This window comes from Cyprinus carpio, chromosome B16 (genome assembly GCF_018340385.1).
Source record: "Cyprinus carpio isolate SPL01 chromosome B16, ASM1834038v1, whole genome shotgun sequence".
Classification (NCBI taxonomy): domain Eukaryota; kingdom Metazoa; phylum Chordata; class Actinopteri; order Cypriniformes; family Cyprinidae; genus Cyprinus; species Cyprinus carpio.
Window position 1 is genome coordinate 9,033,937 of NC_056612.1, and position 24,789 is coordinate 9,058,725.

At 34.5% G+C, this 24,789-nt stretch overlaps 1 protein-coding gene across 6 annotated transcripts in view; it reads right to left on the reverse strand.

The window, feature by feature from the left end:
• Positions 1–3,338: 3,338 nt before the first annotated feature.
• The window catches only part of LOC109091182 (nuclear receptor ROR-alpha B-like), a 33,552-nt gene continuing 12,101 nt past the window's right edge, over positions 3,339–24,789 (reverse strand). For 3 of the 6 annotated variants that reach the window (XM_042740536.1, XM_042740534.1, XM_042740540.1), the window contains 10 exons: positions 9,296–9,381; positions 9,044–9,185; positions 8,619–8,954; positions 8,419–8,538; positions 7,336–7,457; positions 6,665–6,797; positions 6,359–6,466; positions 4,940–5,050; positions 4,740–4,852; positions 3,339–4,652 (listed from right to left, as the gene is read on the reverse strand). In XM_042740536.1, coding sequence (XP_042596470.1) covers positions 4,488–4,652; positions 4,740–4,852; positions 4,940–5,050; positions 6,359–6,466; positions 6,665–6,797; positions 7,336–7,457; positions 8,419–8,538; positions 8,619–8,954; positions 9,044–9,185; positions 9,296–9,381 — 1,436 coding nt within the window. In that variant the 3' untranslated portion in view covers positions 3,339–4,487. Of the gene's footprint in view, positions 4,653–4,739; positions 4,853–4,939; positions 5,051–6,358; positions 6,467–6,664; positions 6,798–7,335; positions 7,458–8,418; positions 8,539–8,618; positions 8,955–9,043; positions 9,186–9,295; positions 9,382–23,819; positions 24,114–24,789 lie in introns of those variants that run through there. The other 3 variants (XM_042740539.1, XM_042740538.1, XM_042740535.1) reach the window with 3 other exon arrangements.

The following is a 24,789-nucleotide window of genomic DNA, read 5'->3' on the forward strand; positions in this document are numbered from 1 at the left end:
AGACTGATTCACAAGTATGACTGGAGCAGGACATTTCTCAGTGGTAAGTGTAAGTGTTGACAAGTTTGTGGTAATTATGAGATGTGATCAAACAAATTTACTCTCACAGTGTAGAAACATCGTCTTCTCGAAATGATGTTAACCACATAGAAACTTTACTGTTTGTAGGCGGGCAAGTTGGCAACCTAAAACGTGGGCGGACATTATGCAAATGTGCTACTTCGTGACGTAGAGCCGTAACAGAATAAGATTCAAATTCCTGACGACTCGTTTCGGCAATTGCGAGTCGACTCTTTTTTTTTTGACAGATAATATCTTTATCTATCGTGCACTGTCGGTGTCACAACTTTGCAGATAGTTTATGTTCACATACAGCTACATGACACACTGCATGAAAGGAAATAGTTGAAAAGGCATAATAGGGGCACTTTAAGATTTGTTCATATTCAGTCACAGTTTTGTTTGTGCATGAATCAGTGTTTTTGAATGAATCGGTTTAGTATGGAAGCTCGTTTCTGCCAGTGAATAAAAAATTGATAAAAACTTTTTATCTCACAATTCTAACTTTTTTTCCCCCCAATTGCAAGTTAGAATTGCACAATTTGTATCACGCAATTCTGAGAAAAAAGTCACAATTGCGAGAAAAAGGTCACAATTTCTTTCTTGACTTTTTCTCAGAATTGAGATATAAACTCACAATTCCGAGTTATAAAGTCAGAATGTAGAGACAAACTCAGTTCTGAGAAATGAAGTGAGAACTGTGAGAAATAAACTCGGAATTCTGACTTTTTTATTTCAGTTGTGAGTTTATATCTCAAAATTCTGAGAAAGTCAGAATTGCGAGGAAAAAAGTCTGAATAAAAGTCGCAATTTCCTTTTTTGTTTTTTTATTCATTGGCAGAAATGGGCTTCCATAGTTTAGAGATCCATTCATATACATCGTCTGTCACCATGTTGTTTAATAATGATTCAAACTGCAGAAAGTTTCATTGGAAAATCCCATTGGTGTTGAACTAAATATTGGCTGCATTCGCATTAAGACAGGAATCCAATGTTTCTGTAACTTCTGAGGTGCCTTCATGATTGTATCATTGATATCCTTCACTGCCTGTGATATCCCACAATCCTGTGTGCACAGGGCAGTTGGTTGTAAAAATACATAAGGTGACTCATGGAGGGATTAAAAGGATTAAATTATGACTCAATTTCTCCCAAGAAATAAGCATTGTGGCCATGGAATATCTGCCTGGTTATGACTAAAGCTCACCTACATTCTGGTAAGGTCATTTGATGTCATGAAACCAGAGTCCTAGGAGTTCTCACACAAATACACATCCTGTGAAGTCATAACAAAAAAAAACTCTGAATTTGGTTTCGGTGTGAAGGTTCACTGATTTTGGCTCCAGGTACGGCTGGCGGGGATATCTCAGATGTGGAAATGAGTTATAGAAACACTAAAATATCAGCAACTACAGAGCTGGCCCTGATTCAGTCTTACATTCACAAACGCAACATTGCTGGTGCTAACGGCCTTGGATTGCCCGACAGTGCTGGTATTTCTTCTGTTGTTGAGTCAGACATGGCTTTGTTCCCTTGGACACACAGTCTCAACATAAACAAAATCATGTGGCATATATGCTGCACTGAGAGCCTGGGAACTAAATCCACTGTTTTCATCTATTCTGACATATCTTAGATATAATACTGTCATGAGACCTAAATTAAATGAAAGATATTTACTAAATTAATAGAGCAAAGTATGAGTTGCAAAAGCAAAATGGGTCAGTGAAAAGAGAAGTAAAATAAAACAACCTCAAACTATATAGGGAAATGCACAATATTATTATTAAATTAAAGAGTTCAAATTAATTTACAATTTAAAATCACAAATAAATTGTAAAAGCCTAAAGAAAATAGTTGTGGATTAGATTTACAAATATTAGAAACTCCAATAAATTATTACACAGTTGATTACATTCACAGTGCAATTCACCAGTGACTCAAGACTGAATACAATGGTTCAACACCAAATTCATAATTTATTCTACTTTAATCTGTCTGCGATGAAGTGATGAATTCAAGGATACACAAAAGCTTCTAGTCAAAACCATGTAATGTTAACAGTTGATGAGGATCTCTTGTGCCCAGACGAGCTTCAGGATAATTTTTTTTTTAAATCAAGTTTTCTTCCTTATTCTAACATTAAAGGGAGTTTCCCCTTAATACAAGGAAAACAGAAGGAAAGGACATCTGATGCCGTCATTTCAAGAATGCTTGATTGTCTTTTTAAGATCTGCTATGAAATAAGATCTTTGTATGACATTTACTGAAACTAATGTTGCAAACAGTGCTTCTGAATAGTGGCATAGCCTATATGTATAGGTCCAAATGGCCCAAATAATTACTGCTGATATGCAGAACAGCACTGTGTGATAATGCTTTTACACAACAGTTCAATCATATATGGTACTGAATTACATTTTAGACACATTGGCAGTTTTTACCTATTTTTTACTCCACAAAGAAAACAGTTGTCTCACTAAGTGTCTCATAGCAACATTCAAGTACAGCTAAAATTAGTCAACATTATTGAGATAACGATTGTAATTTTACAAAAGTAATATAATTGTTTGACATTTTTAAAAGCTCAAGTGATTAACTTGTTTTTTTTTTACATTAAGATATGTCTAACCCTTTATTTTAACTGATTACAAAAGCTGAAAAATAATCAACGATTACTTGATTAATCATTCTAGTAATCGTTGGATTAATGGATTATCAAAATAATCATTTGTTGCAGTCCTACATTCAAGCAACCTTCAATAAATACATGAATGTTTAGTATTAAGATTTGTTCATATTCAGTCACAGTTTTGTTTCTGCATGAATCAGTGTTTTTGGATGAATCGGTTTAGTATGGAAGCCCGTTTCAATAAGTTCTTTCAATAAGTTCTGTTCCCCTACTATTCCCTATAGTCTGTTTTGAGGTCTCATAGGGATAAATTCACCCCATTGTGTTTGCGTATGACAAAGCCTTTCTAGTCTGCTGTGATTCAGATGATCCCGTGTTTAAACCTAATGAAAACCAACAGAATTTGGTTTTCTTTTCTTTTTTTTTTTTTTTTGAGAAATGTTGAAACACATTTGTTTTGGTGCAATTCTAAGAAATAACACTGTTGTGAGTCAGTGAAGTCACAAGTCAGTGATCTATAGACATGTAAAAACCATTAGAAAGTGAGTGGTAAGGGCTGTGTGACATCTGTGTGAGTCAGTAAAAATGTAGAAAACAACAGATTTCAGTTTTTGCTTACAATTAAAAGGAACGGGAAAACACTTGATATTTTTCCTGGATACAGTCCCAGCCTTTATACTTTTCAGAAGTTTATTTTAGGCCTTTTCTGCAAAGCAACACAACAGATATTGTGAATACAAACAAGTATTTATGCTCCAAAACAGAACAAAACCAAAAGAATAACAGGGTTTCATCCACTGTTTGAGTGATAAGTTAAAGTTGATGCAGAATACAACATGGAACAGAAAAAAATAAAAATGCACAGAGTCTTCTGATAAACACAGATTTATAAAGCACACATACTCCTGCAAATAAACATATGGTCATTTGTTTATAGGTTTCCACAAATTAATCAGTGCAATTAAGACAAAATAGAACTGTTGTCAATCTAAATGTCTACACAAGCATATTGAATAAGAGCATTATATTTTATTCCATAGAAGTATTCGATACATTTTTAGACCTTTGAGCATAAATATTGTCAAATCCATCTGATAATTCTTCAAATGATTGAATACACAGAGAAAATCCAAAATCACATCTTAAGATGGTCTGTTTGAAGGGAATGGTGAATTCAAAAACATGATCCATGAATGAAAGATAAGCATTATAAGTGCCAAGACACCAAAAAAAGCTGATACATAAGGTGTCAAAATAGATTTAAATTAATGCAATAATGTAATAGGCTATGAGTAGCAGAAGTCATTAAGCATTCATGTCTCTGTCTGTACTGCCTGAGAAATCAAGGGGGGAACTCTAATGTTGTAAAAGAAGCTTGAAAATCACACTACCAGTTCTTCAATGATGCTTTGAGATCTGCAGATATCATTTGTAATCTGCTGTTTGCTGGTCTCAAAACCGATCAGCTTTATAAATCACATTCTAACGATCAGAGCTAAAGCTCCTATACACCAGCTACGATCATCAACAACTTCAAAAACATTAAAATTCAAGTTTAAGAGTACTCAAACTGAATAGCATTTGTAGTAATATTTTGCTTCTGGCCTACAGAATAGAATTTGCACAAAATACTGCATACGTCTGTTAATATTATTTTCTGTTCTTCTGAGAGTTACAAAAATAGATTTTATTTCTTCAGCAGGTAAATAATATATTTAGATCTAGATTGCATACACTATATGTAACTGTGTGTGTGGTGTCACAATTTGCAAATGAAATGTGCCTGTGTGTGTGTTCAATGAGTGGTCAGCGTCTGTATATCCGTGTCAGAGCCGAACAGCTCTTTGTATAGCGGAGGGAAGAGAGAATGCACCGTGAGAGGGTAGAGCTGCCGGAACCATCGCAGTTTCTCAATATGCAGCGCACACAGAGACTTCAGCACTGGGACTCTTTGATACAGCTAGGAACATACAAAACCACAACATTAAAGCCGATATATTTCTTTATTTAATTCCTTCAACCATTAATTTTCCTCCAGCTCTCTTACCTTATGCAGTAGACTCTCCTGATTGTCTCTGTGCAGAATGTGATTAAGGGCGAGCTCCAAATCTCTCCTGGCTCTCTGCACTCGATCTCTGTCCTCCAGACACGGTCGATCTACTCAAAATGGAGAGAAATAATGAGAGATTAAGGCCATTCTACTTTAAAGTCAGAGTTTCTGCAGTAATGTGGTTTTGCTGTGCTCACCTGCATTGAGGAGGACCAGTGCAGTGAAAACTGCCATCTGCTGTTCAGTCAGTCTCAGCGCACACAGATTGTGAGCAAAGTCAAAAACAGCAGCTATCAGATCACCACATGCTGGAGAACAAACACAGACATTCAAAAACAGTTTCAGTTGCATTGCCATTACCTTCTGGAAGGTAAAAAATGACTGTTAATAAAAATGAATAAGTCGCAATGTCAGTGAGTAATTATTCCTTGTGAGAAGGGAGTGTAATCGTATAGAATGTGTACTTGCATATATAATATTAATGGAATAAAAAGGCAACTTAAGTATACTTGAAGTACACTTTCATGACTGTTTCTTAACACACTTAACTACACCTTTGAAAAGCACACTTTGTAGAAATGTCAAATAAAAAAGGTACACTTATTCTGATGGGTGACTAACATACTAAAGCGTTTTATAGTTAAAGTTAATACTTTTTAAATATACTAAATTGCGACTTCATTATACAAAAGTAATCCAAATTAAAAATATATTTAACATACAAGTTTCAATAGAAATTACATTAAAATATATTTGAGTTTACCATAAATCTTTGACAGTATATTTGGCAGTACACTTTAACCACATTTCAAAGGCAATATAATTATGTAATTACATATAGAGAAGTATTTTAGTACTACTTAGGTTGGTCAAAAATTAGGACCTTGTTACACATATTACATGTACTTACTTTTAGAATAACAATAAATTATGCATAATTGGATGCAAGTAACCCTAAGACAAACCCTTATCCTAATTTTAACCACATGTGACCCTGGACCACAAAACCAGTCACGGGTATATTTGTAGCAGTAGCCAAAAATACATTGTACGGCTCAAAATGATCCATTTTTCCTTTATGCCAAAAATCATAAGGATATAAAGTGAAGATCATGTTCCATGAAGATATTCCTTCCATAAATATATCAAAACTTAATTTTTGGTTAGTGCTATGCATTGCTAAGGACTTAATTTGAACAACTTTAAAGGCAATTTCTCAATATTTAGATTTTTTTTGCATTCTCAGATTCTAGATTTTCAAATTGTTGTATCTTGGCCAAATATTGTCTTATCCTAACAAACCATACATCAATGGAAAGCTTATTTATTATAAGTGTAACCTAAATTTAAACTTCATGTATGTACGTAACTACAACTTAATTTAATTGAAATGAACATGCCTTTAAGTTCCCAAAAACATTTTATCCAGTTTGCAATAGGTATATCCTTTTAAAATATATTATTTGTTATTAGTACTTCGTACGTATTAGTATTATTCACAAGATATTAGACAAATATGATTCAATTCAGGTTTTTAAAAATATTTTGACAAAAATGCTCTTACACTGGAAGTCTATGGGGCGGTCGCTGTAAATCAAAATATTCTTTTAACTCACCGAGGGATTTGAAAAGTTCTGTTCCTGCAAATTTGCCATCAAAGAATACTGTGTTGTTTTCTGTGTTAAACATCCTACTCATCCGGACCAGAACCACTTCCATGGACCCTAATAAGAATGAGAGAAAGGGTACGCACAGAAGAAGGCAGAGAGGAGAGAGCAACATACACAGAATTATAGAAACAGGAGAAGACAAAGCCAGAAAAGTGAAACAGGACAGAGAGATGAGAATGGAGATATTAACCTTGTAAACCTTACCAGCCGTAACTAATTAACTAGTATGTTGTACGGACAGCTATATCTCACCACTCTTGAGGAGAGCAATTTGATCATTCTGACAGAGCTGGCGGAATCCTGGGATACGTTTAGCAAACTCCACCACGTACTGAACAGCATCTGTCAACCGCACTGCACAGTGCTGCCACATCTCATCCACCGACTGCAGAGAGGGGAAGAAGAGATGGAGAAAGTGAGAAGGGGCACATTTTTGGGTTTCTCAGCAGCGGAAGTCAACATAGTTGGGTTAACTTGCAGAGCAGTGAATGGGATTCCCATTTTTTCAAATAGCAAAAGAAAAACTCCACGATTGTTTTTTCACGACTTTAAATAAAAGTGAAAAAAACCGACAGAGATTGACAACGGCAGTCAGAGGAGAGAACGATGTCAAATTTACCGTCCCTCCCATAGGCGCTGCATTAGAAACACCCTCGCATTAGCGTAAACTAGTTTTTTTGTAATGTGATGCAAAGATAATATAATACAAAGAATAGTGTTATAAAGTACATGCATTTAAAAAAACTACAAATATGAAAAACTTTCGAGGTTTTACGACACAGATGACCATTTAATGCGTCATCACAGTCCACTGAGATTTTAATTAATTAAATCACAAAGAGGAATGTTTGACTAATGACACACAGTTTCACATTGTCATCAGTTACAGCTGTGCTAGTTACATAAGAGTAGAGAACATGTACTTTGCTCTGGTAAGCGTGGATCTCCTCCCTGCTAAAAACCTTCCATCTGAGAGCCTGCAGCTCCTCCGGTCGATACTGAGTCGTCTCTCTGTGGGAACGCACGATACTTGCAGAGAGCTCCTCTGTCAACAAACACAAAGAGAGACGTTAATCCAAAAGCTAAACAGTACAACACCACTTAGTACAACTCCTAAAGGTGTGATCACTTAATCGTAATGTGAGCACACTTTAACTCTGTTAAAGAGATAGTTCACCCAAAAATGAAAATTCTGTCATTAATTACTCACCCTCATGTCATTCTAAACCCGTAAGCTCTATGTTCATCTTCAGAACACAAATTAAGATATTTTTGATGCATTCCGAGAGCTCTCTGAGCCTCCCATAGACAGCAAGGTTACTATCACGATCAAGGCATGGAAACGTAGCAAGGAGATCGCTAAAATAATCCATGTGACATCGGAGGTTCAACCGTAATTTTACGAAGCTACGAGAATACTTTTTGTACGCAAAGAAAACAAAAATAACGACTTTATTCAACAATTCATCTTCTCCGCATCACTCTATAGCGCAATTTTGGAGAGTATCACACACGCAAACAACTTATGCAATGTATGTATGCGGATACGTTGTTTTCATTCAGATCAAAGCGTAAACAGTATATCCGCGCTATATAAAATTGCGCTATATAAAATAAAATTGCGCTATAGAGTGATGCGGAGAAGACGAATTGTTGAATAAAGTCGTTATTTTTGTTTTCTTTGCGTACAAAAAAAAAACTATTCTCTTCACAAATAAAAATTACGAACCAAGCCTCCGATGTCACATGGATTATTTTAACAATCTCCTAGCTACGTTTCCATGCCTTGATCGTGGTAGTACCCTTGCTGTCTATGGGAGGATCAGAGAGCTCTCGGAATGCATCAAAAATATCTTAATTTGTGTTCTGAAGATGAACAAAGATTTTACGGGTTTGGAACGACATGAGGGTGAGTAATTAATGACAGAATTTTCATTTTTGGATTAACTATCCCTCTAAACCACTTTATAACACCACATAGCTCTCATGAATCGTGTGGTTCTCACCTATGTGCAGAGATGTTGGGTAAGAAAAGAACGAGCTCTCAGGGTCAAAAGGACGAATACCCATTTCACTGCCGCTCATGTTCAGAATAGCCTCTGGTGTAGACCTTGTGGAGTCAAATCCTGAAAGAGAGAAAGAGAAAACTATACACCACAATATCATCTGAGATAAAAAGTACTTCCTACAGTGGAGAATTTCTCACCTCTCCCAGCTGACAAGCTGTTGCTCTCACCTCTCCTGTGGGAGCCCCTGTAGGCCAGACTCTGAGCCTGGGCCTCGCCTATGCGACACTCCAGGTATGGATGCATCTCTGGAGGGCAGCCTTGCAGTTCAGGCTCTACAGAGTAAGGGTAAGCTGGAGGTAGAGGTGGGATGAGATGTGATGACTGTTCTCTGGGCTCTTTGCTGGATCGGTAGGCTGGAAGAGGCTGGGGCTCTTGGACTGAGTTGGCCTGAAGACGCTGCTGCTGCCGGTGTCTCTCAACTTCTGCAAACAGAGAGTCTCTCTGGCGCTTAGACATCCGGCCAAACTTCACCGCTGAGGGAGATGAGAAAACATCACAAAAAATATGGAATTAATCATTCTATATAATCCATTCAAGCATTCTTCTATCCATCCTTTCTTACCATCACGGCTCATTCCCTGAGCGACACATTTTTTGAGACGGCAGCTCTGGCAGCGGTTACGGCTGGCACGGTCAATAGGACAGTTGCTCTGTCTGGAGCAGGAGTACTGCACACTGGAGGACTGACTTCTGCGGAAGAAGCCCTGTAGAGGCAGAAGGTGTTGGACAGTGGGTTGGTGGGGTGTAGAACAATTAGGGGGAAGTGTACTAAAGAAGCAGAATTACAATGAATATTTGACATTCTTTTTCTTACCTTGCAGCCCTCACAAGTGATAACTCCATAATGAACCCCTGAAGACTTATCTCCACAGATCTTACATGGGATCACCTCAATCTGAGCTATAGACACAAACAGAACAATAACAACAAAAACCTAAATGAATGAATGAAATGAATGAGGCATCTATATAGGCATTAAAGTCTTGATCATGTGTTTTAACATAAATGTGTTGAGCTGTCACATCTGATTTAAATAATTCCCAATGCTATTAATCAGATTATAATTCTAGCCAGCAGAGGGCAGCACAGCCCAGATCAAATAATTGTTATTACCTATAGCCTACATTATTTTTTTTTTTTATGAAAATTTAATTTTATATTTATTTTTGTTGATGAACACGTTCTTTCAGCAAGGATGCATTTAACTGATCAAAAGTGACAGTTTAAAGATATTTATAATGTTGCAAACTATTTTTATTTCAAATAAATGCTGTTATGTTGAACTTGCTGTTATTTATTTATTCAAGAATGCTGAAAAAACAGCTCAAATGTTTTAACATACATTGATAATAACAAGAAATGTTTCTTGAGCACCAGATATCACCAGCATATTAGAATGATTTCTGAAGGATCCTGTGCCACTGAAGACTGGAGTAATAGCTGCTTTGAAAATATATTAAAATGAAAGAGTTGAAACTATAATCATATGTCACAATACAGCTGTTTTCATTGTATTTTAGATCAAATAAATGTAGCCTTGGTGAACATAGGTGACTTGTAAAATATTAAAAAATTGTATCAAACTTTAATGTTTGAATGATAGTATATAAACATATTTTAAAAAGTAAAGTGATTATATATTTTTACTTAACCCAAAAATAACTCAACCATGTATCAATAATGACATTCAAATAAAGCACAGACATACCAACATTTTAAGTGGTTTAAGATGTGTGTTGATGCTTTAAGATGTTAAAATCAGTACAGTATATTGTGATGGATGAGTAGACTGATTAATATGAAGAAATGAAACACTGGATGGCTGGTTCTTTTTGTAGTATGTCCTTAAGTGAGTTGGCTGTTAAATACACACTCACAGTGTACAAGTGTACAAGTGCAAATACACAGAAGTATAAATACACAAAGCTGCTGAAACACAAACACACACTGGTTTTGTAACAGACTAAAGATAATTCCTAAAAGCCACATTAAGAAATCCTAATCTAATGAACAGAGGGAGAGAAAGGATGGGGGAGGGTGAATGAAAGGAAAGAGAGAGGTATGAATGACGTGTAGCTCTACTGTTGTGCTGTGAACACAAACACATATGAACGTCCCTAGTAAAAAAAAAGTAATGTATTTAAAATACATTTATTTTATACTAAGTATAGTTCAAATCTATTAACCTATATACTGCTTGAGAATTACTGACATTAAAATTATAATTAAACTTTATTTGGCGTACTTCTTGTGCACAGTGCACATTTCTTAATATTAAGCCTAAAATGTGTTTTAATGTCATTATTGTATGATCTTTGAACAATATCCATCTTTAAATGCAAGATATTTAAAGTATGCCTGTAATAGCTCAACTTCGGCACAATATATAAATATACAGTTCATCTTTAGTTGGACTTCAGCACTACTTCCGCACAATTAAAGTGCATTAAGCACAAAATTAGTTATTCTAATAAGCAATTTAGCAGACTTTAAGTATTCCAGTTTAGTAAACTAAAAGTACAAATGCAGGGTATTTTTATTAAGTACATAATATGTAAATGTATTTGTAGTATAGTTAGCATGAAATAAATGTATTTCAAATAAATTTTAGTACATTTATTTTTCACTAGGGATATATGCATATTTTTGTCATGTTAGGAACTTGGTGTCTATTTGTATACTAGGTTAATTATATTTTCTTTCCCCCAAAACATGATTTAATAAGTTTATTATGTTTTTTTCTTCACAGCGACTGTTGGGTTTTGTCAGGTCCCTGAAATGTAGCTGATTTCAGGTTTTATACTGGGGACATTTAGTCTGAAAATGTAGACACAGAAATGCACAGCATTAAAAGTGAAATTACAGTGTATTTAACAATAATATCAGAAACCATATGCAAAGGGACAGGTCTTAAAATACATTAGTGTTTAAAACTGCGATGTAACAAAAATAGTGGCAGATTTTTTTCTTTTGTATTACCCGAGTGAAACAGATTATCAAAAAGAAAACCATGTACAACGGGGACTTCCTTCCACATTGTTGAGTGGATGGAGGCGGATCTGAATGCAAGCTTCTGATTAATTATAAGAAAGGGATGGTGTTAAAAAAATATGAATGAAAAGAATTTTGCAGAAGTCCAGCGCATGTCACCAGCATATGTTCCAGATCATATATTTTGATTAAAAATTATGCATCGATGAATTGTTTATAATAAGATCAATAATATGCATTTTGAAAAAAAAGATTTTTTGGTTCATGTTCACTTGTATGTTCTGGTCTGGAGTCTTGTCATTTAGTGGTTTTGTTGCATTTCTGTCATGTTTGCAAGTCCCAAATTTGAAACTCAAAATGTATGTGTTCTGTTCATTAGTGTGTGTGTGTGAGTTTTCAGTCAAAATGACAGTAAGTCTAACCTACTTATTTCTTGGAATCCCGCAATGTGTGTGTGGCTAAGTGATGTGGTCAAGCATGCACACACACACATACACACGCACACACACACACACACACACACACACACACACACACACACATACACACACACACACACACACACACACACACACTATGAACACATAAAGGTGGGAGTAAACGTAGAGAAGGAAGTGAATGAGAGAATGATACAAGGTTAAAGTTCATAAGTACAAAGATACATTCCACTGAGGCTTATTACAAAATAAAATAAAATGCAATCATAAAATGATGTAAAAAGGTTTTAATTGAGAGCTGAACTAATGGGATTACACTTGAAATTGTTAACCAAGGGTCATATTTAATCCTAGCTTAATGTAATGCTCTGAGTGGATTATGTGCGATAGTGAGAGTTTTTACACAACATCTCAACTTACATTTGTAGAAAAGATATTTCATTGTCTAGAAGCATCAACACATTTCATTAATATATTGAATATATGAAAGGATCGTAACAATGCAGGTCAGATTTGCTGTTTGTGTGGCGGTTCAGTGGTGTTCTGCTGTTCACGTGCACAATCTTTTTGTCAGCAGTTTCTTAAAACAGCAACAATTTTATCTCATGTGAATTTAGTGTGGTTCACTTTGTGTTTTGAGCATTGTGTGGTTTGCTTATATACTGCATAGTTCCAATGCAGCACAGCAACATCAGGTTTATGCTGCTTCTGCAAAATATTTGTCTTTTATGCAAGTCCATTTTAGGACTAGAAACTTAAAATCAGCTAAAACAACTACATTTAAATATTTCTTTTTTTCATTATTAAATTGTGTTTAAATATTCATTTTAATTCTAATTATTTAGGTACATATTTTAATTTATGAAGAGTCTGTAAAGTAAAAAAAACGGTATGTGTATATATATATATATATATATATATATATATATATATATATATATATATATATATATATATATATATATATATATATATATATATTTATATATATATATATATTTATATATATATATATATATATATATATTTATATATATATTAAAGTGGTCTTTTGTGAATGAATGACAAATGAATGAACGATCAAACAATCTGGGCAAAAATAAAATAAAATAAAATAAAATAAAATAAAATAAAATAAAATAAAATAAATAAAATAAAATAAAATAAAATAAAATAATAAAAAAATCTCTTCCAATTCCCACGTTTTCACATTTTTCATACTTTATCTTGCATTACTAATTCACAACTATATCACAGCTGATGCCCTTCAAAATCACCCTTGTGAAATGCTGCTTAACTCAGGGTTATCTTGATGTTAAAGAAGATGTTTACTGGTTAGGTATAGTGTAAAAAGCCTATAACAATATTGGGTTCTCATCTGGGCCATGTCATTGTGCTGAAATGATCATCTAAAAAATCTGAAAAAAGGTGATCTGAGGTAAAGTGGAAGCCTGTGTCAGCCTGACCTTTTCATGTTAGAAATTCAAGCTTCTTTTGACGAGTTTTCCCACCTGGTCTATCAAAGCCCTTACAGTGGGTGAATCAAAGAAGGGCATTTTTTCTCACAAAAACAACAAAATCAAATAACACGTCACAAGAAAACAGGGAGATTCACTGTGACTGACTGAGACGGGGAATATTGAGTGTGAGGAGGTGGACATGAAGGTGTCAACCTCAGAGTCTTTTTAAGTGGTTTACTGGCTTCTCTTTCACTCTGACTTTCCCTCTTTCATGCATTATCTTGCTCTTTCTTTCCCTCTCTCTGTCTCGCTCACAAAGGAAGCGACTGCCAGTAATACGCTCTTTCATCTGTGTTTTTACTGCCAGGAATGTCCATCCCCCTCTTCACCCCGCCCCTTTCTTTCTCATCCTCTCTTCTCCCAATCCCGCATTCTCCCAAAAGATGTTGAGTGGAAATATTAATCTGATACAGCACTACATCACAAGAAATCTAAACATCTCATATTTCTTGTCTGAAATTGAATGCAACATTTGTCATGCAATATCATGCACATTTACACTGTTATTGTAAGTGATTTAATTAACCTTGTAAAGTCTGGCATATGAAATAACAGTCAGAATGAATAAAAAATCAGTTAATTGAACCTTTAGAAAAAAACAGGCTCATATAATATGATTAAGAAGAATATGGAGCTCACACCTGAAGATAAATTTTTTTTTATCTTTTTCTCTCAGAGGCCAACTAAGAGAAAAACAATGGTATCACATGCTGATATTATATGGGGAAAAAGTATGGTTTATTTCTAATGGCTTGTAATGTAAATCAACAGCAGACTACTTGCATAAAACGCATCTAAATATCAAATAAATATACAAATAAATGCTCATCAAAAGCCAAAAAAATCTGTTTATAATGTTTAATATCATATTTGATACATTTCAACATGTATGGATACAAATATCTAAGTTTCTTCAGCCCAGTGAGGATTCATTTAGAAATATTACTAATATAAAAGCTATTTCACAGCTTTTTACTTAATAAAAAGATGGCATGTAGATGTGTACAACAGGTTTTTCAGCAAAGTTTTTATCATGTTGATCATTAAGAGACCTAAATGGGTTATATATAAGAGACTTTATAGGGTTATATACATCTAAATGTATTAATCCAATATTTATCTATCATATTTATATATGAAACATCGTTTGTGTGTGTGCATGTTTCTGTGTCAGTGTGTTTATGTCAGTGTGTCAAGGTGTGTCTTGATTTAGAGCACAAAAGGAAACTCCCTGCAGCAGTTTTTGCAAGAGTGTGGGTCTCATGTCAGGAGTGTGTGTGTCTGGAGGAAAGGTGTCAATGTGGGTTGACATCCTATCTACTGCATGCGACATTTGCAGATGCGATTTAAAAACTGCCATGTTTGCTTGTGGGCGCTAAATTCTGCAGCCAGATTTTTGAGCCAGTCAATAACCTAAATGCCATACAGTATGACTAATAACTCTGGAGCTAGGTGAATGACAGCATCACACCCCAGAAATGCACATATGTGATAGGATGATCTTTTCCATATGCAAATGCGTGTAAAGTACAAGCCTAGTTTACATTATAAATAATAGTTTAACCCTCTGGAGTCTAAGGGTATTTTTGGGGCCTGGAGAAGTTTTGTCATGCCCTGACATTTGTGCTTTTTTCAGTTTCTTATAAATATCTAAATGGCTAAAGTCTAATCTCACTGTAATCAGCACAAACTAGCCTATAATATATGTGAGCAGCCATGTATGTACATGATTGTGTTTTGAGAGAAAAAAAAATGTTATGCGTGGTTAGTGAAAAAACTAAAAATGTTAAATCACTTGAATAAGGCAATAAAAACACATACAGAAAATTGGTTCCAGATATTTTGAGAACTGGAGCTTGTAGCCTAGAATTTTTTGTTTTCTAAATGATGTGAAAATCATCTGTGTTTATCACTTACAGAAAACAATATATTGATTTAAATTTCTAAGACACTTTTTGTTGGTAAAAAGTCATAGCGAGTAGGCGGTCACTATCATGAATTCACACCTGAGAAGACAAAGGCCTGCATAATGATGAGCTGCATAATGAGCCATTCAGTCAGCTGTGTCACTGAGAGGGATGAGTTACAAGAAAGAATGTGAGGACAAAATAAAATCTATATAATTTTATGTTTGTAGTTTATTTAGAATATATTTAATTATCCCACAACCTAATTTAATATTCACTTGTGAGTGCAGTTAAACAGTTTATTAGGAAAAATCAAAGCTGACTTTCAAACTGAATTTTTTGCATCATTACTCCAGTGACACAATCCTTCAGAAATCCTTTTAACACATTTATTTTTCTACAAAAAAACATTTATGTTATTATTATCATCATCATCATTATTATTATTATTATGTTTATTATTATTATTATTAATGTTGAAAAGAGCTGAGAATTTTTTTTTTTAGGTTTTTTTAGGGGGGTAAATTGAAAGAACAGCAATGATTGTTACATTTGTTACAGTTACATTTATGGTACATTTATTATTACATCAAGCTTTTGAATGGTATAGTACTGTATATTGTTATTGAAACTTCATAATATTTCACTTGATTATACATTTAGTCAGGAATTATAGTTTGGAAAAAGTCTTTGGAAAAAAAGTCTAACTAGTAAAATGTTTACACGTTATGTGAAAACTAGTACAAGTATATAAATAAATAAAAAGAGACTTACTCATGTTTATGATCTCTGCTGAATAAAGTGCTTCATTCTTTTTTCTGAGGAAATCCAAATCTCAAATCCTCAACCACATCACATCTTTTTGGGGTTGAATTATGTCTTATTCCTCTCATCGCGATAAAATAATAAAAACTTGAAGAACAGTCTCACTGCGTTGTCTTCTGTTGTTGGGGCGTATTCAAAAGCCGCGCGCTTCAGTGAAACATTTGAATCTCAAAAGCGCGCTCGGCGCCTTTCCGGGGGCGTGGTCGCATTTGGCTAGAAGATAATGAAGGGAGACGTGAAAAACGGACATCGCGTTGTTTTCAAATAAAAAAAACTATCACAAAAAAATAAACCTCAGCAGCACTTGTTTAGTTTAAAAGTAGCATGTCAGGCTTTCTCATAGATATTCTCTCTCATGTCTCTTCGTGAGTATTCACTGCGTTACAGTTCATTTTAATGACGCATTTGTCCCTCTGAAGATCAGCGCAGACAAAGGCTGCAGACAGCACTCCTTGTTTGTTATCTTTATTTTATAAGTGCACAAAGTTTTGTTGTTATTATGTCTGTATACAAAAAAAAAAGTAGGCACCCTTTACAGATTCGATTGATGTATTGCACTTAATCTGTAGCGATCAAAAATGAACTGAAAGTGTAATTTAAGTTCTTTTCGGGGTTATCAGGAGAAAATACCCAAAAATGAAATACTTAATCGACTCCAGAGGGTTAACATTCAAATACATTGCGTACGGAGCCCCACACATGACATGCAAGAAAAAAGAAATAAATTGTGCGCACGATTTACTAATTCGTTCCCTCAATGTACTAAAACGTGCACACGATTACTATTGCGTTCCCTCGATTTGCAAAATCGTGCACACGATTTAGCAAATCGAGGGAACGAATTAGCAAATTGAGGGAACGAATTAGCAAATTGAGGGAACGAATTAGTAAATCGAGGGAACGCAATAGTAATCATATGCACGTTTTAGTACATTGAGGGAACGAATTAGTAAATCGTGCGCACGATTTAGCAAATCGAGGGAACGAAATCGTGCGCACAATTTATAAATCGAGTGAACGAAATAGTAAATCGAGGGAACGCAATAGTAATCATGTGCACATTTTAGTACATTGAGGGAACGAATTAGTAAATCGTGTGCACGATTTAGCCTACTATTTTTTCCTGCATTCCATGTGCGGGGCTCCGTAATTGCAAACATGGAAACATTTGGATTTGTGCCGAATGAAATGTGAGCAATAACCTCCAAATAAATCCAGTCAAACCCACGCTCACGCCGTCTCGTATGGACACATGCACTGTCACGATCTAATGCACTGCAAATGCCGGATTTTTAAAAACAAATAGGCCTACCGGAAAGCAAAAATTCAAAATCTGACATTTTCCGGAACAGGACCAAGCAGCATCAAATTAAGTACTTGTCATAATAATCACATAAAAATGTTTGATGTGAGCAACAGTGTGTTTTACCGCAGCAGCACCGATGGAAGCGGTTCACTGACTGCGTAGCACAGCCACACGCGCCACAGTTATGTTTGGGATAATTTTATTTTAAATGCCATAATGTCAGTTGAAAACATTGCAATTGTGTTTTAAAATACAACAACAAGCACCACGAAACCATTTAAAGAGGCGCCTTCAGCGGTCTCAGTGCCGGGACAGAAAACAGTCAACAAAGTAAAAGGATCTCAAACGTATGGCGCACTCTCTTCATTTTATCAAATGATCTTAATCACATCTATTCAATTTTTAATCCTGCTACTAGCATTTTATTCAGATTAAACCCCCTTAAATCAAGTGAGAAAGGTTTTTTTTTTTTTTTTTGAGTGGCTTTTGCACATCCTGTCATGCCGCTGCAATAGACACGTTTTGCAGCATTAAGGTTAACGATTAATCGATTAATTGATCATTAATTTAAACGACGATCGATCATGGAAATGATCGATAATTGACATCCCTACATGCTACTCAACATTTTTAACATCTTCATTTCTTCACTAATGAGGCCTCTCTCATACACAAGGCCTGTAATAAAAAAAACAACAACAAAAAAAAAACAATCTCTTCCTGGGTTCCTTGCTTGTGTTTAAAATACACTGATACCAACATGTTCCCTTGCACACACCAATTCCAAATTAAGAGAAATATCTGCATAGAAACAAAAAGCTATCTCTCTGAAACCACATGCTGATAAAGAGAACAGTTTTCTTCTTCTCTTCTCTGCTATCTGTTCACCTAAACCACACGCTAACACTGACTAAAAAAAGCCTTCATGTTTCTCATCTCCTCTACTCAAATTGATGAAAAGAAAATGAAAAAAGACAGGATTAGCCCTAAATTCTGTATGAGAATTATTACAGAGGTTTACAGAAAAATCTGACTCACAATCTAATGAATTAGACAATATTAGGCCAGTAAAAATACAGTTTTTTGTTGTTGTATTTTTTTTTTACATTAGATTAATAGCACATGTGATATTTGCTAATGTAAAATAAAAGTAGAATTAACACAAATGACAACTTATTAGCAATCTTTAATCCCAGAGGTACTTACCACAGCTGAAGATCACAATAAAGTATTGATGTATCCATTAAAATATATTTCTCCAAAATTAAGCCAAATGTTCGCAATGGATAAAAACTGACTTGAACAAATTTCTAAGCTGCATTATTTGAACTAAAACTGAACAAAGTAAAGTTTTCTTTCGAATTGTACTTAAATTTGCACAATAACTGTGAGAGACTAAATGTATATCTCTCAGATCATACAGGTTTCCAGAAATGAAGATACTATCTCACCTATATATATATATTGCTGCTTGACTGTAAGTAAGATGCAAGCTGAGATATGTCGTAAATGATTATCTCTGATGTACCACTGATAGAGAAAAATTACATAAAACTATACCGCAACTTCAGTATTTAGGTCTGAAAATGCCACTGTAAATGGTGCAGGTCCTCCTACTTTTTAGGATTTTTTTTTTTACATTTTATAGTGTGTAAAAATATACAGAATACTCAAAATTTGTTATAGACTCTCTTCAACTTAAACAAAAATCACAAACATATAATTTCTCAAGTTTACTTTTTGTTGATAATTTTTTTCATTTCTCTTTATTACTGAGAGATTTTTTCTCCATTTTAACATGCAAGTTTTGGAATCTCTGTAAGATACTCCATTAAATATATATATATATATATATATATATCTATATATATATATATATATATATATATATATATATATATATATATATATATATATATATATCCTCACACTTCTGTTTACACACAAAATAAAAACAGCAAAAACAAGCATAAAAAGGAGTTTCTGACAGGTTGGATTTATGATGACAGTGACAGTGTATGTTGTTTTACCATATTCTCTAGATGCAATAGCTGTTCTCAGGACCACAACGGTTTAATGAAATGTTTAATTTGGACAAAGAAAGCAGAAAACGTACATAGAATCCCCAAAGACTCATCTTAAGTCCCGTAGCATATGCATCTAGCGGTTCTGTTTGTTCTACTCTTGAAACAGCATTCTGCACTGTAAACTAGTGAAAACCTCAAGGTTCCACTAACGGAAATCCTCGAGTTGAATGCAAGAGTGCTGTGACAGGACAAAAAAAAAAAAAAGAGTCACCAAGAGAAAGAATGAAAGAGAGAAAAAGAGAGAACCTGGAAACATCAAGAGCTTATAGCTTTCAAAGAAACAACTCATAAGACAAACTGAGGAATTCTGCAAAATCCTTATTTAACTTAACACAGCACATTTGTTTAATGCACATCTAACTGAATAATATATCTAATGCTAAGACTTGCCAATAGAAAAATTATATATTCACTGAAGTATGAGTTTAGTTTTATATTGTTTCTATAACAGCTAAATTTTTTTATTAAAAAAATTACATGCTTTAATAAATGATTAATCTTTACGTTTTGTAATTATACTGGTTGTGAAACCATTTAAAAATTAGAAAAGAACAAAAATTTGAATGTGTATTAAAGTATAATTAACGTAAGCTATTTCTGAAAGAAATATCTGTGTTTCTCAAATAAAACATGAATTAGTAATTAAAGGATTACATCTCTAAAAATAATTCACAAAGCAGCACAGCCACAAAAACATCTTTTGTCACAGGAAAGTGCTAGAAGATAAGATAAAATAAGCTGAGTTTGATAAGACATTTGTGCTTAGCATGCGGTTTCAGACACACACACACACACGCACACAAACATACATACACATTTATCCATACACGCATACACACAAACATATATATGCATTTAAATAAATCTTAGGTCTGGTCTGAATGGAAAAGCTTTGTGAATCGAGGGGGAAAGAATACCTCTTTGATTTTTAAGAGTTTAGTCACTGAATGTATAAGTCATGATTTCAGAGTCTTTGAAGATTTAAAGACATTTAAGAACAAGAGTGAAAGAAGGAGTGAAACCCCCACACAAAAAAAGCGGTAAATTTATACACATATAAGTGTGCTGAGCACATTTACGAGTTTCAACTTTCCTTTCGTTACATTCAGTTTCATAAGGTCTATATGAAAACAGATCAGATATGATTTTAAATTTTTTATATATATATAAAATATATATAAAATTCAAAAAGTCAGTTCTTAAACTTTTGTTCTTTTTGATTGCATTGTTTTACTTGGTAACAGCGGAGAAAAAACAAGCCAAAATGTAGGTGATGGAAAAACAGCATTCAAACAAAAGCTCTGCACGCACACCTGTGCACATACACACATATGTGTGTGCCGACATACACACAGACTCACACACAGGGACTGAACGGGTGACCACAGCGCAGAATAGAGCAGTCTTGCAGCTGGTGAAGTGTTCATTGGCAGTAAATTCAAAAAGTATGTGTGTGTGCAGTTAGAATCTAGTGCAACGTTGCAAAATGCCTCACTCTGCATGTTTTCTAAATGTGCGTATAAAACCAAAAAGTGTATTCAATAAAATCCACCAATTTTCTTTCCAGTTCCGTTCATCGGATCAAGATCAAAACCGCTATCCCGGAAGGTCTCTCTGCTCGTACCTTCCTCTCTGCCTCAGTCTGACTGACTAAAGCAGTGCTTCTTTCTGTCTTTCTTTTTACGGAATTAAAACAGGACCTTTTAGGCCTTTTGTGCATTAGAACCATAGTGAACTGTCCACATAAATTTCAGATAGCTTCTGATTCTGTTCTTAAATAAGGCTAATTTTAACAACATATCATCAAAATTTATTCTTTAAAGAAATGCTTAAACATTAGCTTTTAATAAAATATAAACAAAGTATATAATATATTAGCAGTCTGGACATTTTCAGTGTTTTTTAAAAAATACTAAAGTTATTCAAATATAAAGTAACATATGGAGGTATGGGAATTATGTGGTGACTAAAATATTAAATAAAATCAACTATCTTTTATTTCACTTTCTTCAACTTTGCTGCTCATTCTCTCAACCAACTACACGAGGTGCATCCTGGGATGTTTTTTCAACAGTTTATGTTTTATTAAAATTAAAAAATTGAGCTCATGCTAAGAACTTACTAAGACATGGTTTACATCTATCCAGTATTTAAGCATTTTATTAAGATTATGAGAAACAAATGAATTTTCACGCGATCGTTCACAATAGAAAATGTCAGTTTTAAATGAAAATCAGTGCAAGAGGTAAGACAGACTCAGTTGTGGTTGGAATCTGGAATTCTTATACGGTGCCTTAAATACTTTCTATAATCACACTAAAAAAAAGCTTTCAGCAGGGTGTTGGACTCCAGCGAGAGCTTCAGTGCAAACTGGCATCAGATAATGCAAAGTGATGAGATACAGCACAGCTGAGTGCAGCAAGTCCTGCTTGAATTGTAGCAATTTTGATGAGCAGATATTTAACCACATAAGTGATGTGGGCTGCTACGGAAAATTCAGTTTTAGGGGACTGTACAAAAATGCCTATTTGAGAGTCATTTCTGAATAATGTCCACAACCACAAGCCTCACAAACAAATGTCATCCGATACTTTCGGGGTCCTCAGTTTTGTCTGTGTGGGTTTCAGGACAAAGTAAACAAATATAGAGGGCGAATTAAAGATCGTCTTTAATAGCAGTCACTCTGTGTTAATTCCGTTTAGGCCAAACACAATGACTCAAATCTGAGGATGTTAAATTCAGAGAGTTTCTGAAAGCGAGACTTTATCTTGCAGTGTTTGTATTATTAATGAGATAATCTGCACGTTAAACCCTTTATCTGTAGTCATGTAATCATATCTATAGTTGTGGTACTAATCATAACAGCCACAAAGCACAAGATAAACTAATAATCAATTTATCTGACCATTAAACAATATTGTGGCTTGCCATGTTTGTGACTGAACTGATTACTTATCTGCATTACCTGTCACTGTCTCTGTTGTTCAATTATTGTGAGTTTATGGATCTATATTATGTTTATATCTATAAAAAAAATCTAAATAATTATCTGCCTTATTTTTGTTGAAAAGCACTGCGCAAAACTGTGGAACTGATAAATTCATAATTAATTTAGGATATATTCGCATAATTGAGTAGACTGCAAGAGTTACAAACATAGTGTTTTTTTGTATGTTTGAACAGCTTTGCATAGAAAAGTCCTGTTATTTCAAATCATTTATAAGACTTTGTTCAGATTCAAAGAAAGAACCAAGTTAAAAAAGGATACTTTCTACATCAGTTTCCAATGTGATTATTCAGTTTTTCATGATTTTAGACTAAACTAATGTTTTGCCTTAGGCTCAAAGGTGAATTGGAAATGAAAATGACATATTTGATGTTGAATGTGTGAAAATCCCTATTACTAAACTCACTCTCAAAGTGAGAACAGCTAGAGTCACACACCCACGCCGGACCACTTCACACTTCACACACACATACACACACACACACACACACACACACACACACACACACACACACACACACACACACACACACAAGTCTGCTGTTAAATCCATCAATAAATTACATAAGGTAAAAGCAAACATAAACCAAATATGAAAAATAGAATTAGAATGAAAGTAGCTGCATGGCAAATATTTACGAATTAATTAAAGTGAATTCAACTTTCCTTCACAATCTTCTTATCAAGTCAATCTGAACATTTAAGAACATTTTAAATTATAAAAGGCACATACATTCTCTTAAAAAAACGTTGATTCTTATGCTGTGCATCAGGTTCATCAGGTAATGCAATGGTATTTTAAAAGAAATTATAAATAAAAGTCCTGATTTCAAAATCAAAGCACATCAGATCTACACTGCTTTCTGAATTCCCCCAAAATCCTGCATATCATCCCACCCCATCCTTCAAGATGTCCATGATGTGCATCATCCATCTCTGAAGTCTCGGACAAGTTAATATGGCGGAATGAGTCGCGTACAACTCCAAACAACTCTGAAAAGGTCAAACGGAGAGCCTGAAAGCAATGGATATATAATCACTACGTCCTAAACTCGAGTTTGATGAGCGAAACGGAAGAGTAAAATAGACACAAAAGTGATTCGCAAGTTAAAAGTTGCTCTAACCAAAATGAAACCCATTACTTTCAAAGACACAAGGATGCATCCAATGTGATGTAAACAAACATTTGTCACACACCCACACAAACATCAGTAAAAATACATACTTATTAGGCCAAACACAAAACATAAACGCCTACCTCGCATCATCTTCACAGCATGTGTGAACTGCTGTCTTTCTCTGGTGAAGCTATACTTCAGAATCACTCAATATGATTGACAGCTCTGTCTCACAGTTAATCAAACTTCTGAACAGATGATGCTGTCGCAGGGTGGGAGATGACTGAGAGATTAGGTGGTTTTCAGCCGGTAGGTGACAGAGAGAGAGAGAGCATTTGTGTGTGTTTCTATCCGCGAGTGACAAAGAGGGAGAGGGTCTGTCCCTTTCAAACTGTAAGGTACACCTCTCTCTGTCGCACACACATGATGTCTCTTCGAAATAACTTTATGTGCTGTTTCTCTGTCCGTCTATAGGTGGACTCTACTTTCTCTTTTCATTTCAGCAGTGTGAGCAGCTCACCTCTGTATGTTTGGCTTCATTGCATCCTGAATTCCTCACTCTATCCCTTTCCTCTAGAGCACCCACAACTAAAAACTCCCAAATAGTATCAAACCATCCTGAATAATTTCTGTTCTTCGGATTGTGCTTTCAGGGAAAAAAAGGTACAAAAGCTGTCACTGGGACGGTAACCTTTCGAAATGTACACTTTTAGACTTTTTTTGGTTACACTTTATTTTAAGGTGTCCTTGTTACAGTGTAATAATACATTTAAGTACTGAGTAATTTTAATTAACTACATGTACTTACAATAGGGTTAGGATTAGGGTTTGTCTTAGGGTTACTTGCATGCAATTATGCATCATTTATTGCTATTATAATATTAAGTACATGTAATGTGTAACGGACACCTTGAAGTGTTACCCTTTTTTTCTATTCTTTAAGGGTGCATATTAGTACATTGAAGGTACATAATATTAGTACCTAAATGTTACATATTACTGTCTTTTGAAAGGATACTGCCCCTCCTTTCTCTACTTGATTAAAGGAAAAAGCAGCATTTAAATGGTAAAGTATTGAGTTGATGGCTATTAGGAAGCGTTCAGAAAGGA